This window comes from Nilaparvata lugens, chromosome 6, assembly GCF_014356525.2.
Source record: "Nilaparvata lugens isolate BPH chromosome 6, ASM1435652v1, whole genome shotgun sequence".
In the NCBI taxonomy this organism is placed as follows: domain Eukaryota; kingdom Metazoa; phylum Arthropoda; class Insecta; order Hemiptera; family Delphacidae; genus Nilaparvata; species Nilaparvata lugens.
The window spans coordinates 22333107-22350884 of NC_052509.1; the positions used below are offsets into that span (position 1 = coordinate 22333107).

At 33.6% G+C, this 17778-nt stretch overlaps 1 protein-coding gene across 1 annotated transcript in view; it reads right to left on the reverse strand.

The window, feature by feature from the left end:
• The window catches only part of LOC111049935 (muscle M-line assembly protein unc-89), a 316788-nt gene that overhangs the window by 259804 nt on the left and 39206 nt on the right, over nucleotides 1-17778 (reverse strand). Inside the window, 7 exon segments of the mRNA XM_039431390.1 lie at nucleotides 2554-2751; nucleotides 3848-4030; nucleotides 4613-4825; nucleotides 5096-5187; nucleotides 6263-6566; nucleotides 8135-8315; nucleotides 10482-10767. Coding sequence (XP_039287324.1) covers nucleotides 2554-2751; nucleotides 3848-4030; nucleotides 4613-4825; nucleotides 5096-5187; nucleotides 6263-6566; nucleotides 8135-8315; nucleotides 10482-10767 — 1457 coding nt within the window.

The window sequence follows — 17778 nt, forward strand, 5'->3', positions numbered from 1 at the left end:
TCCTGTATTCGTCCGATTTTTGAATGTCCGCTGTTCGTCGATGATCATTATAGTTTCCTCATTCAAATCACAATCATTACAAATAAGAACTTCATCCAACCCATTTTCAATCTCGAAGTTACTAACATGACAATATACATCCACTTCATTTGAAACATAATAATTACAAGAATCAAAATCATCACAGATAATAGCATTTTCTAAACAATTCTCATTTTCAAACTCATTTCCGATTTCCAATAGTTCTTCAAATTCTGGTTCCATAATATCATTAATTACTTGCACCTGTCCAAATTTCCACTCATTCAAATACTGACATGATAATTCATATTTCTCAATATTTTTATACAATTCTACAATAGTACTATTTGATAACATTATAATTCTTTCAAATATATTTGAAGACAAACCTCTTAAAATTATCCTGATAATCCGAGATTCATGCATATTCGAATCTACTTTTCTACATAGGGATAAGACTCGTGCTACAAAATCTCTACCATCTTCTTCAAATTCCATGCTACAAGTATCTAATTCCTTTTCTAGTTTACACAATTTGAGAGGAGATCGATAGAAATTAACCAATTTTTCTTTCACTGGCATATATTCAAATTTGTCCTGTCGAGTCAAATCATTCTCAATAACGTCAAAATATTTCTCAGCACTTCCTTTCAAACAAAACCGCAAGTATAATAAATTATCCTTTTCATCCCAGCCGTTCGCTAAGGCAACCTTTTCAAAATATTTGAAAAAATCATCAATGTCAAATTCTTCATCTTTTCCATCAAAAAATTTCGGTAATAGTAACGGTCTAAGTTTTTCCATTGTTAATCTGTTCCAATCCAATTCTATTCAAGAATAAATAATAAATTTCCAACTAATCTGGTTTCAATAATCATAAATTCTCCATATCTCAAAAATCGATATCTCTCCAATAATAATAAATTTATCCTATTCAATCATATCTTAATAATCATTAATTTCTCATTCATCATAAATATCTAATCCTTTCTAATAAGAATTGATAATAAATCTTGCAATCGTACAAAATCTTCAATTGTCATAGCTTTTGCAATTCAAAATCAATAATAATCGTAAATCTTCCAATATCGTGAATCTCAGAATCTGTTCAATTATAATTATCATTCTCCATCCGTTAAAATCCATTATTAGTAATCAATTATTGTTCCACAATATTCCAATTCAATAAATCCTCGAAATTCATCCTACAAACTGTTTCTAGAGCCCCGTAAGGTTTAAACTCAACTACTTCACCCATAATTTCACTGAAATAAAAACATATCATTATTTAATAATGAAAAATGCAACCACAAAAATTGAATCTTCAATGAGGTAACCGGAAAAGTCCAAATTTTAAAAGCTGGATTAAAAACCTTCGAGCCTCCACCAATTATGTAAACACATATGGATGGCGCCTCCACCATACCCGGCGCCTCCACCAATTATGTAAACAAGCTATGGACGGCAGGATAAACCTCCACCAAATATGTAAGCAATATGTGCCTCCACCAATTATGTAAAGGTGGGGAAATGAAAAACAAGAAATGATCGTACTGGTTTTGATAATTAAAACAAAACAATAAATTATTAGTACAAAATTAGAATTATAATTAGAAAATAGAAATAACAATAAAAAAAGATGAATATTTCAAGGGCTACTCGCTTGGCTGCTAGTGAAGATTAAATTTGTTGTGGTTATGGAAAATTCAAAACAATGACTCAGTAGTCACCTACCTTTATGATAATGGCCCCCAATTTGGCATCCACTGGTTAATCGCGACGTTAATTATTAATGAAAAATAAAAAAAACTGATCTAATGAAATGGGTTCAGATCCCTTCCTATTCAATAATACAATTCTCTTTAAACTGCCCGAGCTGTGACAGGAAAACTGTATTATAAAACAAGAACAAATCTATCCCCTTCACCAGAACAGCCGGACTTTACTCTCAGTCCTAACGAACGAGCTCACACACTCCACACTAGTAAAATTTTGGGTATTAATATATAACTCAGTCAATGCCAAACATGAAGCCATTTCAAATACATATTTTTATCCGTCGCACAAGCGAGCACGTTTGTTATGAAAAACAAAAGAGAAGCTACAATAATTTTGATAACAAGTGAAATAAACAATCCTTCTGTCGATGACAAAACTGTTCAAAGGCAGAAACACCGTTCATTAAACTTTTCGTAAATTAAAACTCTAAAATCCTGATCAATATGAGATAAATATATGAATCATATATATGTCCCATATGACCAGGTGACAACTTTGAAGAACAAATATGAAGTTCAATGTAAAACAATTACTTTAAAACGACTGATTTCTCAGAATTACTCCACTACTCAAATTAAATATTAGTTAATTTTGCAAAAAATCCGTTTCTACAATCAACTCATCGAATTTACAGTTCAGTTCTTCAAAAGAGTGGTGCATGAAAACATATTACATTGATTGATACAAACCTTGATCGATACAAATTCCAATTCATGTTTCACAAATCAAATATTTATCATATCTATCTCTTACCTTGAACTGTGAAACGGAATGGTTGATTGATTTCTGCCTGGCAACTCTTCAACCCAACCTGGAACTGTGGAGGTCGATTAATTGCTGCTAATTGAATTTTCTCTTCCTCTGTCAACTGATTCTGTATGTCTTCTACAGTTAACTCAGCTGTACTCCTTGCTTCACCCATGCAATTCCTAGCAATGCAGCAGTAGGACCCTAAAAATCAAAAGAATAATAATGAATCTATTTTAAACCTCAATTTCAATAGAATATATAATAGTTGAGAAGTCCTCTGATTAAAATTAACAAATCCAAAATTGAAATTCATAGAAGATAATATATACACACATTCAATAAAAATCAATTTCTACCAACAAGATTAAAGTAATTTATTTGAAAATTCCATAATGATGAATTACTGGCACTATATCAGAAGTATTGCTAATGGCGTAATGTAATACATTATAAATTAATTTTTTTATCAAACTTAGATGGGGTCTCTATATATAAGTTCATTACAGTGAATTGACAACATTTTAAAGCTCATTCGAGTTAACAATGTTTGTTCTATTATGCACATTATTTTATCGAAGATTAATTAAGTAAATGTGAGGATAAAATAGTGAAGTGGATAAAATTAATAAGGAAATAAAATCACTTCACTTATAAGGGCTACTTTTGTTCAAATTAATAAAAGCAATATAAAAACTTGTAGTAGGCTACCCTTTATTAAAAAAGTTTAATAAAGTTCTAATAACCTTTAATAAGATTTTTAATAAATTTAATAATTTTCAAGTTCAAAATGACTTGAAAATGGCTTATGGTCGAAACTAGTCGTTACAATATTTTAAAGTTTCTAGTAAAGGGTACTACAAGTTTTATATTGTTTTTATTGATAAAAAATAAATATCCTTATCGAAATATTTCTCATAAGAATAGTAACAGCAAGAATTTCCAGCTATTTCTTTGTGCCTCAACTTATACAGGCCAAATGTCCAGAATAATATTTTGCCAAACAATTGCATTCAAACAGTTCCACAAGATTTTCCTCTTTTTTAGAGAAGAGTGGATTTGATGACTAATTCCTTTATATTTTTGTTGAATTTCCCTCCTTTTACCAGATTAAAACGTAGAAAAACCCAATAGAACATGCACATTAAAGTGAGCGAATATTATTTTGTTTCTGGTGAGAACTGCATCATAAGATCACCTAATATTGAGGCTAAAATGGCTGTCACCAGTTTTGAAAAAGTATTTTGATAAAATACAAGGATATCTTATAATATCGTATATTGAACTTTTAAAAGCTTACCCAGCGAGTTGGAGCCAGTGAGCTGATAAACGTCTCCAGGTTTGAGCTCTTGGCCATCCTTGAACCACTGCAGCTGTGGTGTGGGGAATCCAACCACTTTGCATTCGAAGGACACCAAACCTTCTTCTGTGAGAACTGCTCGCAATGCTTCCAGAAATCTCGGTGCTCGATAGTTCTTTGGAACTGCAAGAAAAGGAAGTATTGACGATCAATCAATTCATGAAGTATTGACCAGATTATATCATCAATAGTTAAATATAAAAGAAATCGGAACCATCATGATAGTGAAACTGCTTTCATTAAAGATTGAATCATGGATTTTTCTCAATAACGGCAAGATGTTATTAGGGTTTTGTCATAATATTTATTGGAAGTCCAGTATTAATCAAATTATCAACTATATATAGCTAATAATATTTTAATGAGCTGTGCCATAACTTTATTGAGATCAATATAAAATTAACATTTTTTTCATTAGGTGGAGTTGGGACTCATAAGTCATCTCTAACTCTCAACCTTTGTTCCGTTATGTGATGCATAACCAAATTCATTTCAATATCGTTTCTGGGCTCTTTCCAATTCTCCCTTGCTATTAATTTGTTCTTTTTTCGTTCATTTGGAAATTATTGATTAGAATCTATAATGATTGATAGATTGATTCCAACCTATTATGGATAGACTATGAAATAGACTATTATGGCTAATCTAGAAAAAAAATAATTTGTTTGAAGATGGCAATCAGCATGTTAGTGCGTTGGGACTTACATGTCATAGCGACATTGCAAGCGGTGATACTTTTGAGGCCGAGATTGCTGGTGGCCACACACTTCCATTGGCCCTGGTCGATGGCTTCCACGGGATTCACCGACACACTGTACCCGCCCAGGCCGTCGGCCATTATGTGGTATCTGCCTCCCTCCTCAACCAGGCCCTGCGCATTGAACCACGATATGTTCTCTGGCCATGGTGGCACTTCAACTAAAAATCAACACAATCATGAATTACATTTTTAAATAATGCTGTACTTGCTCAAATTTTTTGACGAATGTTGTTTTAAATTTATGAAGCTGTTGGAGTGCTAAAGTGAGATTATGTGTGTGTTTAGCTCATGTGGGCATCATCCGCAATAAAAAAAGATTTGTCTAATTTATAATCTCATTCCTTCAGCAATTATTCACAGTTGACAAACAATCTACTTCGTTTTTAATAATTACAATATTTCAAAGTGATAAGCTTTGGACCACTTACCTTTGTTCTCCAATAGAAGAGATCCTCCAATTTTTACTTTCTGGTCTTTCAGGTTGTCTTTAAACTTCGGAACAGGACCAGATGGAATAAGACTGAAAAATAATTATAATATTAGTATTCTAGAGGATTCAGTACAAATAATTGAAAAATGAAACAATTTATAACAAATATCTATGTTTTCTATGCTGAGAAATCTTTTGAGCTTTCTATTATATCTGTAATCAACAGAGGTTGACTGTAACGTCTGTAACACTTTAAACACTAAAGTTTACTCGATTTTTGTATATTTTTTAATCAAAATATTGTATCCATCACTCATGTTTGCTCTACATTTTTTCAATCTCTAAAAATAGAAGCGAGCATTTTTGGAAGATGTGTAATACAGTATTTCAATTGCGATGTACTGATTTCACATTAACAGAGCACCTACTTATTAATGAACACAATCATGACAAAATCTACATACTTTGAAATATTATTCAGACACCCTCACTAAAGCCAGAAACGTACCATAGGAATATGTAAACGTGGAATAAAATTTGAAATGAAGTTACTTCATTAAATTTAAAATTTGAAATTTTAAACTAAGTTACTGTGCCTTATCTTCTGATCATCCTCGTTGCCAAAACTACTCAATACAAGGGAGAAATTGACAATTTTTTCATTTGAAGGATGGGATGTCTTCCGTTCTTGAATAACATGATGGTAGTAGTAGACTCTCCTTTCCAGTGTTTCGCGGTATTTTTGTAGTTACCTCTTCTGATCTGATCAGCCTCCATCTCTTCATTAGCTTGTAAAGTGTTTCGTGATTTCAAAAGATGGATTAGACAAAATAATTGACATTTTTGTAGATTAGGTACCTCTTCAACTCAACCTCCTTCCCAACACCACCTTGTGAAGTTTTTTGTAATTTCAGAAAATGGATTTGACAATATAATCAACATTTTTGTAGATGAGGTACCTCTTCTGATCAGCCTCCTTCTCGTCACCACATTGTGGAGTTGTGTTTCGTGATGTATTTGACAAAAGTGTCAAATTTTTCATGTTGTGAACAAAAGGATTTGACAAAAAAGCGTGGAGGTTCTTCTCAGCCTCATTACCTTTACCACCTTGTGAAATGTTTTGTGTTTTCAAAAAATTAATTTGACAAATTGAGAAAGATTGTACCTGTTGTGGTGAGGGTGACTGCCGTCAGCGGCGGCGGGCACGACATGCACCCTGGAGCTGGAGGTGGCCTTGCCCATGCAGTTGGTGGCCTCACAGGTGTAGGTGCCGAGGGTGGTGGGGTCGGCGGGGTCGGCCGACAGGGCAAATACGTCACCCGCCCGGATCTCTGCGCCGTCCTTGAACCACTTGAGCTGCGGGGTCGGCACGCCGATCACCTTGCACTCCAGCGACACTGTGCCGCTCGCTGCCGTCAGCACGGCCCGCAGCTGCTCTACGAACACCGGCTTTTTATAAGCTTTCGGCACTGTAACAAATTGAATAAAATGTGTTTTATAAACATTGAAATTTATATACATTATCTGCAGAAAACATTGATATTCAACTGTACTGAAAGTGAGTTGATTGGCTTCACTAGTGAGTGTATTTTTGGCTCAACATTTCTGAAATAACTTACTTTCTCCCAAGTTTCCAGTGATTATTATATCAAACTCTAATAAAATGTCCCATCCTTCTAAATTCATAATTTCTACTTCCTTTGTTATTAGACAAAGAACTGAACTTGAAATTTCTTGAAAGTGAAATGCTATTACACATGCTACTATCTTTTGGAAATGTTACAGTTTATGAAATATGGGAGAAGAACAGTTTTGGGCTAAGCTAGTTTCTCTCTCCCATTCAGTCATTGCTATGATTTGTAATTGTATTATTGGATTGAATGGATGGATAAAAAATATTGTAGAATTTTTCATAATTGAGAAAACTGATTGAATACGAGTCAAATAAAAAAAGGAGAATCCAAAGTAAATCCGCCAAATAAATTATTAGATAAAGTGAGTTTTAGGCTTTGCAATCAGTTTTATCAATGTTCACAAATATTTGTGTATTAAATATGACGCGGATAATTACTTCTGAATAGTTGAAGTATATTCATAAAATAGAAATGTAGAAAATATTTCTCCATCTTCTACTATGTTCATTCAACTCAAATTTTTCAGTGAGTTGAAAAATCAGTTTTTTAATAGATTAAAGTTAATGTGAAGAACTTGAGAGAATTTAGACTTTTAATTTTAGAATTATACATCTAAATGTTCAAATTGACTTAGCCTATTTTGAAATTGAAAATTTGTTTGCTTTTCTCTGTTTTTTACGTGAATTTTTGAAGAAATATTTGAAAATAAGGTACCGAAATTTGGAGTGTTTTTATAGAATGGAAAATGAGCAACTTTGAGATATACCTGTGTTTAGTCTATCCAGAAGTATATCTGGTTTTATATGGTTGAATAATCAAGCTTCAAATATATAAAATAATTATTCTGAAATTACTCAATATTAATGGGATTGGAAAGACGTGAAACACTGTCCATTATTTGAAAATAAAAGCCAGGAATACATTTAAAGACAATGTGGTTCCATTCAACAGCATCTATGAAAATTTTCAAATAAATATGAAAAAATAACCACAGCACATTTGTGGTGTAAAAAACTGGAGAGATAATACACCGGATCGAATTTATTATATTCTAGTACATTCTTTAAAGTACCTTGAATATTTTAGAATTTGTTACATGAAGTATCCTATCACAGCATTTATAAGAAGAAGTAGATAATGAGGTATTTCATTGTAGTGTTATTAAAAACCGTTGCGAATAATAAGTTCAATTGGCTTTAAAAATTCTATACACTTCAATCATATTCACGAACATTTGCTTGAAAATGTTGTCTTCTTAATACCCTTTCCTCAATCTGGGGAAGAGGAAATATGATTATACGGTTAGGTGAGCTAATATGCGATCTCTCATCAGTTGTTTTCTTGTCTAAAAGTTTTTCTTTATTATTCACTCTTTTACAACTCTACTTCTTTTTTCTACTTACCCAGAACATTGAGAAAGCAGGAGCATGTGGCCCGTCCTTCGACATTCTGAGCAATGACAGCCCATTCTCCGGAGTCCTCAAGTGTAACAGGAGCCACATCCAAGCAGAAGAATGAGCCCTCGTTCAAGAAGTGCAGGCGCTCATCAGGCACTACCTCCTTGCCTTGGCGCAGCCAAGCAGTCTATGCAATAAATTAATAGCATGAATAAAGTAAAATATGAAAGAAATAGCTACTTTCTATTAGAAAAAACGACTATAGTGAGATCCACGTTATAATGGCAGTGGATAAATATATAAGAATAGCGATGCCAATTCTCTGCATTAATTAATTATATTTCTACACTGTCAAAAACATAATTGGCATCGTTGTGGACCTGGAAAAGGATAGTACCACCGGCTTTGTCAAATGATAGGCAAGGATAGCAAAACCAAAGTTGATCAAATACTGTCATTATAACGTGGACCTAACTATTATAGCAGTCAGATTTTTTACAATAAATCAATCAATCACTCACTATGACGGATCTCGTTGTCACAGTGAGTGATTAATTCATCTATTGTAAAAAATCTGACTGCTAGTCGTTTTTCCTAATAGCAAAAAGTGGTTTATATAATGTTATAGTATGATTACTAATGGAATTTATATGTTGTCAAAATAAAAATAATCATCAAATCAGTTAGTATAAGTTTTCTCTGACCATAGATACAAAATGAACTCATCCGATACATGAATAGACAAAAGATATAAATTTGGAATGATGCACCATTCCAGCCAAACAAAACGATTACTGGAAATAAAAAAGTGTAGGCATGACAGATTTTGGTGAACACTGTAAACTGCAGTTCGATGACGCACACATTCAGGCACTCACACGCGCGCGCACATACGTGCACACATTTCTGGAGTTTGTAAGATCATCCAGGCCCATCCTCTTGTCTCCAGCTTCCCCTTTCAACTCAATGTTTTACGACTTGGCTTTTATTTACTAATAAAATTAGAATAAATGTTCGCCAGGCACATCAATCCTCTACTGTGCGTTTTACAGCGTTGAAGAAAATGGAGAAGATAAAGTGCAGTGAATTTTAATGGCCTGAAGATAGTTGAGAATTTCGAGCTTCTGCCGCAGTTTCATGGGGTTAAAATTATCCATTGATGTTTTATCACTGAATTGAAAATAACCTGGAATCAGGCATTCTGGCTTTCCGGTGACAAATGCCCGTATAAATTTCAACAGATGGATAAATTTTGCTTTCAACTCAATAAATAAACGAGTTTTTGATCTGTTTACATTGAATTTTTCACTTTCTTAGTATTTTCATCAATGTTGAAAGTATTCTAGGGCCTGATTTATAAAATACAAGAACCTCGGGCCCTGAACTTGATTATTGTTTACAAATAACTTACACTGAGTCTCTTCAGAAGTATTAGTGTAAAACTGCCTTACTGTCCAAGTTTTAGAGACGTTTCGTAAAAACGCTTGGTATTTGTTCTATTCAAGTTGTATCTATTAATATTTTAAATTGAACAGAAATTCAATCATTTTGAATCTCATGATCAACAAAATAATAATATAAATTTTATGTTGGTTATAGAGAGATATATATGGATATTAGACTCAAAATGAGCAGTACAGAATTGAATTGAGGTGATAAGTGATATGATAAAAATAAGTCACTTCCAAAACCTTTGAAAAATAAGTAGTCTACTATTATTTTAAAATGTTTATAAGCAACTTGAGAATGTGCATCAATTTACAGGAATTTCCTTCAAACTCCTAGATCTCATGCTAGAGTTTCTTCAGTAAAACCTAACTGTTTCATTGCTAATTTACAAAGAAATTTCAAAAGAAATGCATATTTTTTTTCTACAAGAAAAAAATGAATTAAATGACACCAAGGCATGCAAATTTCATAGAAATAGAAACGTTCTAGTTTGCATCTATTCATCCACTTCCAAAATGAATAAATTTTCATTGTTTTCATTCACCTAGGCCTACATCATTCACATACTTTTTATCTGTTCTGTCAAATATTCTAACCGTTGCCTGTTTTAGATTAGTGGAAATACAGCATTCGAGAGACCTTTCAACAGTTGTGGAATTGAGAATTATTTCATATGATACAACTAATTGTTGGGATTATGCATGATTTTACAGGGATATTGCAGACATTTTCGTCTACTGACAAATTTACGACAGAACTTGAGTTTGTGGCCTTGGCCCGACTTAGCATTAAACACTGGTGTGCCTTTTGAATGCCCGCTACCATCGGACTCCCCTACTATCAAACTAATTAAACTTTATTTTTACTAAAACTTAATAAAAGTAATTTATCATATTATTGGTACCTTGACTTGTGTGGCACTGCGTATCTCGACCAACAGCCGGGTCCTAGTGCCGACCTTGACGGCGAGATCGGTGAGGCGGCGAAGGAAGGCGGGAACATCCCCCGCCGCCGGGTACACGTCCAACTCGTAGTCCACATGGGGGCAGTCGCCGCCTCCACCAACCACCGCCCGCGCCCGGTAGGGGCCGCTGTCGCTGCGGCGGGCGCCTCTGATGCGCAACACTCCGCCGCCTCCGCTGTCCGCCACAAAGCGGTCGCCGTCCAGGGACTCGCCGCCTCCGCGCGTCCTGCCCAACAACCAAAAATCATCATCAAATCAATAACAATCATCAATATGTAAGGAAGAAATCATTAAGTTGTAAGGAAGATAGTGAGTACCGGTACGTATAGTGAGTGAATTTGATAGTGAGTAACATTTTTATAAATAATCTTCTTAATTTGCATATAATTTGTATAATGAATTATAATCTTTTTCATCAATAGGTACGGTAATCGATAACAATGATGCATATTATAATAAAATTTGTGTTGTAAGGAAGATAGTGAGTATAATGAGTTAAGTTGCTAGTGAGTAGCCTAGAGAATGAAGAAAAACAAGTTTAATTTTAAAATTTGCGTTTTATGTTGTTTTCTCAATTATATTACAGAGTAAAAATGATCAAGTTGACACAACCACTCCTCATAATAAGCACATGTATTCAGATTTCTCGTTATTCGCACATCTCAATTAATCCTCTTTCTCTGAATTATATATTTCTTCATTATCGTGTTGAGTTTCATAAATTTCAACTCTAAAAAGTATCCTTCCAACAATTTCACAATTCACAATTCAACTTGGAAAATAACGGATAACAGCACACGAATGGGATAGAAGAGTACGAATGATATGATGAATCAAATCAATAAATTTCAGTGTATTTTTATTTGTCTCAAGCTATGACACAATTCTTGAAACATCCCAAATCTCATTCCTAATAAATAACTGCCAAAGCTTTAACAGAGAGAGAGATGAATAATGGAACATGGCACATGTGAATTGAGAATTTGGATAATTATAAAAGATGCGGAAAGAAGCAGTTTGGTAAAGAGCGAAAAGTGTTTCAGGCAAAATGAGCGTGCAAATAATTTGGCTGGCATCCACATACACCATATGAATAAGGCTTGTCATTTTACAGACGCAATAATATATACTAGTAGAATTTAAAAATAATATTTCAGCTCAGGAAAAGAAATGCAGTTTTTAAATGCGGCTTCAATTGATTCCATCATATATACAGTCAATAGAACATGAACAATTATGAAAAATACATGCTTGTTCCACAAAAATCAATAGGGATGTATGAGAAGTTCATGTGGATTAAGTGAACTGAGGAGTTAGTTCCAAAATTTCCAAATGTACCATATTATTATAACACTTTAATCAGAGAATACCTAAAGATCGGAAGACCTGAGCAGTGTGTGGATGTGTGGAAGTGTGGATGGAAAAATAATTGTCACGAACTTATTCTGCAACCAGTCAAATTAAATTTTCAATTTTTGGCTTAATTTTATCATTTCAAAGACAAACAATGATTATTAATATCCACCAGCTATTTGTTAATTTATTTGATTACCATCAATAATTTATTCATTCAATTTCCGGAATAATAGCCTACATATGAGAACACTAGGAAGATATCCCACTATTGCCCTCTTAACAAATTATGAATTATTCAATGTATAAAATAATGTACAATAATAGAATCAACCATAACACAATAGCAAACTTAATAAGCTAGAGTAGAAGTGAAGTGAAACACCCTGATATTTATATTATAATAAATTTTTATAATAAAAAATATATGAAGAATTATAGAAATTCCCATTATTACAATAATACAAATTATCTCTAATGAGATACGGTAATATTACTTAAGTAATTTAGAACAAAGTCTACCTATACTAATTGAATTATCTAGTTTAGGTTTGAAATTAATTAATAAATATGACCAAATAAGGATGAATCTAACGTATGATTTTCTTAAATAATTATTCCAGTACAGTATCTACTTTCTATGTGTTTCTGATAATTAATAAAACTAGAGCATCTCTAGTGAGATAAAATTAACAAACATTACACCGTACATTGAAAAGGCCAATACAATTATGTGAATGATGATCTTCCATTGTGTAAAACAATATTCAAATATACAAAGTTTTAACAAGAGTGAAAGCCATTCATTACCGTGACTAATTGGCAGGTAAAAATTCTGTTTTAACTTCGTCTACATTACCTAAACTAAATGTGGAATATCAATCATGAAGGATGGCTATTTTGTAATGGGACTGAAAGGCGACCGACCAGACATTGGCCTGCTAATGGCTTCCATTTTGAATCTATGCCAATGTCACACGTTCAGGATTAAGTCTGGAATTTGTTGTCTACTTCACTTTCCTAGGTTCACTACTTAGCTGTCTGTCATATTATGAGCTTCAGACATCATAAAAGTTGATATTCACTTTCCAATGACAGTACACTGAGTACAAAATATATTTTCCTAAAAAATATAATTTTATATGTTAGTGTACTATTATGGTTAACATTTAATTATCGTAAGCTCTCTATTAGTATTAATCGATATGTATATATTCTTCACTTCAGGAAGATGTAATAGCTATCAATCGCTTGATATCTTTACTGAATGGTCCCAATAGATCCATTCTTATTTTCATAATCTCAATTCAACATAAGGATTTAGCCTACTGAAGTTTTTGGTACTATTCGATAACTTTTTACTTTCCTTGCCCTATTACCATAGGTAAGGAAAGTATTGCTTTCCGAAAAAAATTAAGGTACCCCAATTTCTAAATTTCTATACGTTTCAAGGTCCCCTGAGTCCGAAAAAGTGGTTTTTGGGTATTGGTCTGTGTGTGTGTGTGTGTGTGTGTGTGTGTTTGAGTGTATGTGCGTCTGTGTACACGATATCTCATCTCCCAGTTAACGGAATGACTTGAAATTTGGAACGTATAGTCCTTTCACTATAAGGATTCGACAAGAACAATTTCGATCAAATGCAATCCAAGATGGCGGCTGGAATGGCGAAAATGTTGTCAAAAATAGTGTTTTTCTCGAAAACGGCTCCAAAGATTTTGATCAAATTCATACCTGGAATAGTCATAGATGAACTCTATCAACTGCAACAAGTCCTATATCTGTAAAAATTTCAGGAGCTCCGCCCCATCTATGCAAAGTTTGATTTTAGATTCTCAATTAGCAGCCTTCATATACAATTTAAACGAAAAATTTCAAAGCTTGAAATAAGCGAAATTTCACGAAAATAAGCTTGAAATTCGAGAAAATGTGTTCATTCAATAATGCAAACTGTTGGCAACTGTTGGTTCTATTAAATCATTCACTAAGAAGAGATAGCAGACCTCGTGTGTCTCTAGCGTTATTGTCCTATCACCAGCTGTCTCATATCTTTGAATAGTAGATTTGAGATGCGCGAGAACACTAGCATCAGGTGATAAATTTTCATAATGGCAAGGAAAGTTGTGTGAGTGCGCCACACCAGATTTTTGTTATTAGTGTTAGTCCCATTGCACAGTAACAAATAATTTGTTTTGAGTGAGTTACAATATAATGTTAACACAAAACAGGCCTGTACCCTTTGTATGTAACTTTTTCATTCATATGAAATAATTAGCAGGCATCATCCAGTGAAATACGGTCCATGTGCCAAGAACAGAACTTTGAGCCAACGTTCTAACTCAAGTACGTCAGTACGTCCAAACCTATATTTATTGCAGTAGGAGTAGGCTACTCGTATTATTGATGTGTAATAATATTATCTATGTAACATTGGCGTAGATCTAGTTATTACTTTTCAGATTACAATAATTATATATTCAACATAATCGGTTTTGGGGGGTCTCAAAATTTTCACAGAGTAGGTACCGTATAGAGATATTTATTGCTTGAATCTTATGTAGCCTACAATGAATTTAAATATGGAGTCCATCAATATACAATAGGCCTACCTCGAAATATTAATAAGGGTAATAGCTATCAACATGGTGAGAGGTCACGGCTGAAAGAGCTAAATCATAGCAATATCATTGAAATACTAAAACTAACAATATTGATATTAAAGCATGATATAATTAACATAGTAAGTTAAACCCCTAAAATCAACTTTGGAGCATGTAAGTTTGATAGCATTAAGTTTTATATCCAAAAGGTAAAATAGCATAATGTATTCGTACAAGTTATTGAGTACGCTCAATGATTCAATATATGGTACGGTGCGGTAATCTTGTAATATAGTTTGATGACTTCAATAATCCCAAATCCTCTCTTTCTTAGGAAATTATGAGTTTTAACCCACAAGCTGAAAGACCATAAGCGCCATACTCCGCGTACCTAAACAACAAATAAGATTGAGAAAATAGATTTAGTCAATCAAAGTTTGGTCTGAGAGAGGAGAAGGGTGAACAGCTTGGCAGTGGAGAGTACTAGTCTCCAATTTGACCGTAACAATAAAGTGCGTTGGCAAGGTATCAGCGGGTCAATTAGAATCTCAACCATGTGTAAGAGATTTTCTGAAACGATCAAGGCCACCTCTAGGCCTACCACTTCCTTGTTTTAGGCTTCCCTATCGCCGAGCGCAGCTAGGGAAAACGAATAAAGTGTGTTACCCACTAGCCTAATTATGAATTACCCAGACAATCATTTCTTCAATTGGATTAGTTAATTTATTTTATTTTATTTTAAACTATAGGATAAGCTATAGGATAATTACCTAAAAAGCAACTGTACTAAATAAAATTGGATTAGTTAATTACCGTACATTTATTAAATGGAATCGTTTATTTTATAAAATCTATAAATTCCTTTTATTTGAAAAAAAAAATATTCCACTAGAAAAAATAAACCAAGAAGATGGCGGACCTGCCAAAAGATCTCGTTATCACATCAAGTGAATAAATTCATTTATTGAAGAAATTTGACTGCTAGTCGTTCTTTTTAATAACAAAAAAAAGATTCAATAGTAAGCAGTTCGTGATGGAAATCAACATTGAAGAAAAAATAAACGTTAAGTTAAATTGCATTCCAATCACCTAGGTAGGCTACTTGATGAAATAAATCTCATTTATCAATCAAAATTAAATTTATTAAAATGAATTTAATCATTTTATTTTTGAATTTATTCCATTCATTATTTCAGCAAGAGGAATTCAGTCCATAAAATCAAATGATCTATTTTATCGAATCAAAACGTGATTAATAATTCAGAGTTAGTAATTGAGTGACCTGACCAATACATCACAGACTCCATCATTCACAATCACTGATTGGTTGGGGAGTGAGGGAGACGATCCTCATGAGGCCGCAAACGATGTGGGAGTTCCCTTCAAGAGGCATAGGCCTACCTCTCAATCATATCAACACATTACACAACCCTCATAATAGTCACATTGCACTGTTTAAATGTAACATACAAACTTGGGACGATAATACACCTTGATGTAGAAATATTTTTTAGCCTGTCGCCTGTGAAAATGTTTTCCAGTAAGCAAAACTTCAAATGAAGAAGGATCGTAACATGCACTTAGAAGATGGAATATTATTGTACTTAAGTAATGTGCAATTACTTAAATAATTCTTATATTCCTCGAGAATACGAAGTTATAGAATGAGAGATTTCAGCATTTGATTTGAATGTTCTATAATTATTATCATAAACTGAAAGAATATTATCACTCTTCTAATTGCTTCAGGGCTAACCTTACAGTAGGCAATACAAATATGTTGCATCTGCAACCAAGCCCAGCACCCAAGGCCTATACTATACGAATTGAGACATAGTCAATTGTATCAATAATGTAAGTTAATCGTTATATTTTTCCCCAGAATTGATGTGATTTACAATATTAATATATTGTACGTATTCAAGTATTACAGTATACAGTACAACGTTTTCACAGTAAATATGAAAAACTTTCAAAGCGATTTACCAATCACTCAATCACTTATTGAGGACAGGAATAAGTATGTTTCCAAGTAATACTGTATCATAGACAAAGGAAAGATTAGATCTGTGGTACTATCTATAAATAATTGAAAAATATTGTAGAATTTAGAATTTATCCACAATATTTCTGATTTTCACAATAAATTGAGTATAATTCAGGTGGGGCCTACCATAATAACAATTTTATATTGCAAAACTTTTTTAATCAGTTCATACTTCCAATAATGTTCATGACACTTTGTTATGATTATAAATTGAGCCCTTGAAAGTCATATTTGTAGAAAAGGCACCAAGGTGTCTAGAGAGCAGACACAAATAGAGAAGTCACAAGACTGTGTGACGTTTGGCAAAACACATTTCCACCTCACAGAGACCTTGAACCCTTGGCAACTCCACTAACCTTGTCCTCTGCAAGAATTCCTCATACAGTAGCAAAATGACCATCCAGAAGGCAACCAGCATGGTTGTCCAGACTCCAGACTAGTTCCAGACTGAAAACTCCAGACGGTTCCCGTGACGACTGTCTATTCCAAATCCCCCAACACATCCATATGTGATAGACGCGCGCGATTGAGTGATGTGTGTGTATTTTCTTTTGAGACGACCGAGTTGGAACTGTTTTAAAAATAAGGCCGAAATGGCCAGTGGCCAAAGACAGGAAGAAGAGGCCTGCCGACCGGCCGGATGAGATCACCCACCCTGTCCCTCCCTGCCTCACGGGCGGCAGTACTTGCAAATCTAACCGTCGCCGCCGGAAATAAATCGTAAACATTTCTACCCCTTGCTAAAAATATCAGAAGACACCAAGTTGAGACACTTTCACCATAATAGGCCTACTGGTCATGAATAGCTAGGTAACAAGGTGATAATCTGGATTGCAAAACTTATGAGGATAGCTTTTACTTCAATTTCATCTAAATCTAAAGTGAATGAACCTAATTTGATCACCGGAAAGAATAATTAGTTGCAACCCTTGCTAAAAATATCGCGTAACACCAAGTAGGAATCGCAAGACACTTCCCCCATGTACTGAACATGTGAAAGGTAACGAAATAATGTTAATGTGGATTCTGGATTGCAAATACTTATGGGGTATATAATTACGGTACTCCATCTTGATTATTATTAAACGAAAATCCTAATCAAATGCTGTAAATCACCCCGAAGACTTCTGCTACTGCAAATATTTACAACAGGGATAACAAATTGATGGAAATTCGATTACAGCTACTATCCTTTTCGTTTAATAATAATTATTCATTAATTAGCATTCGAACAAATGCA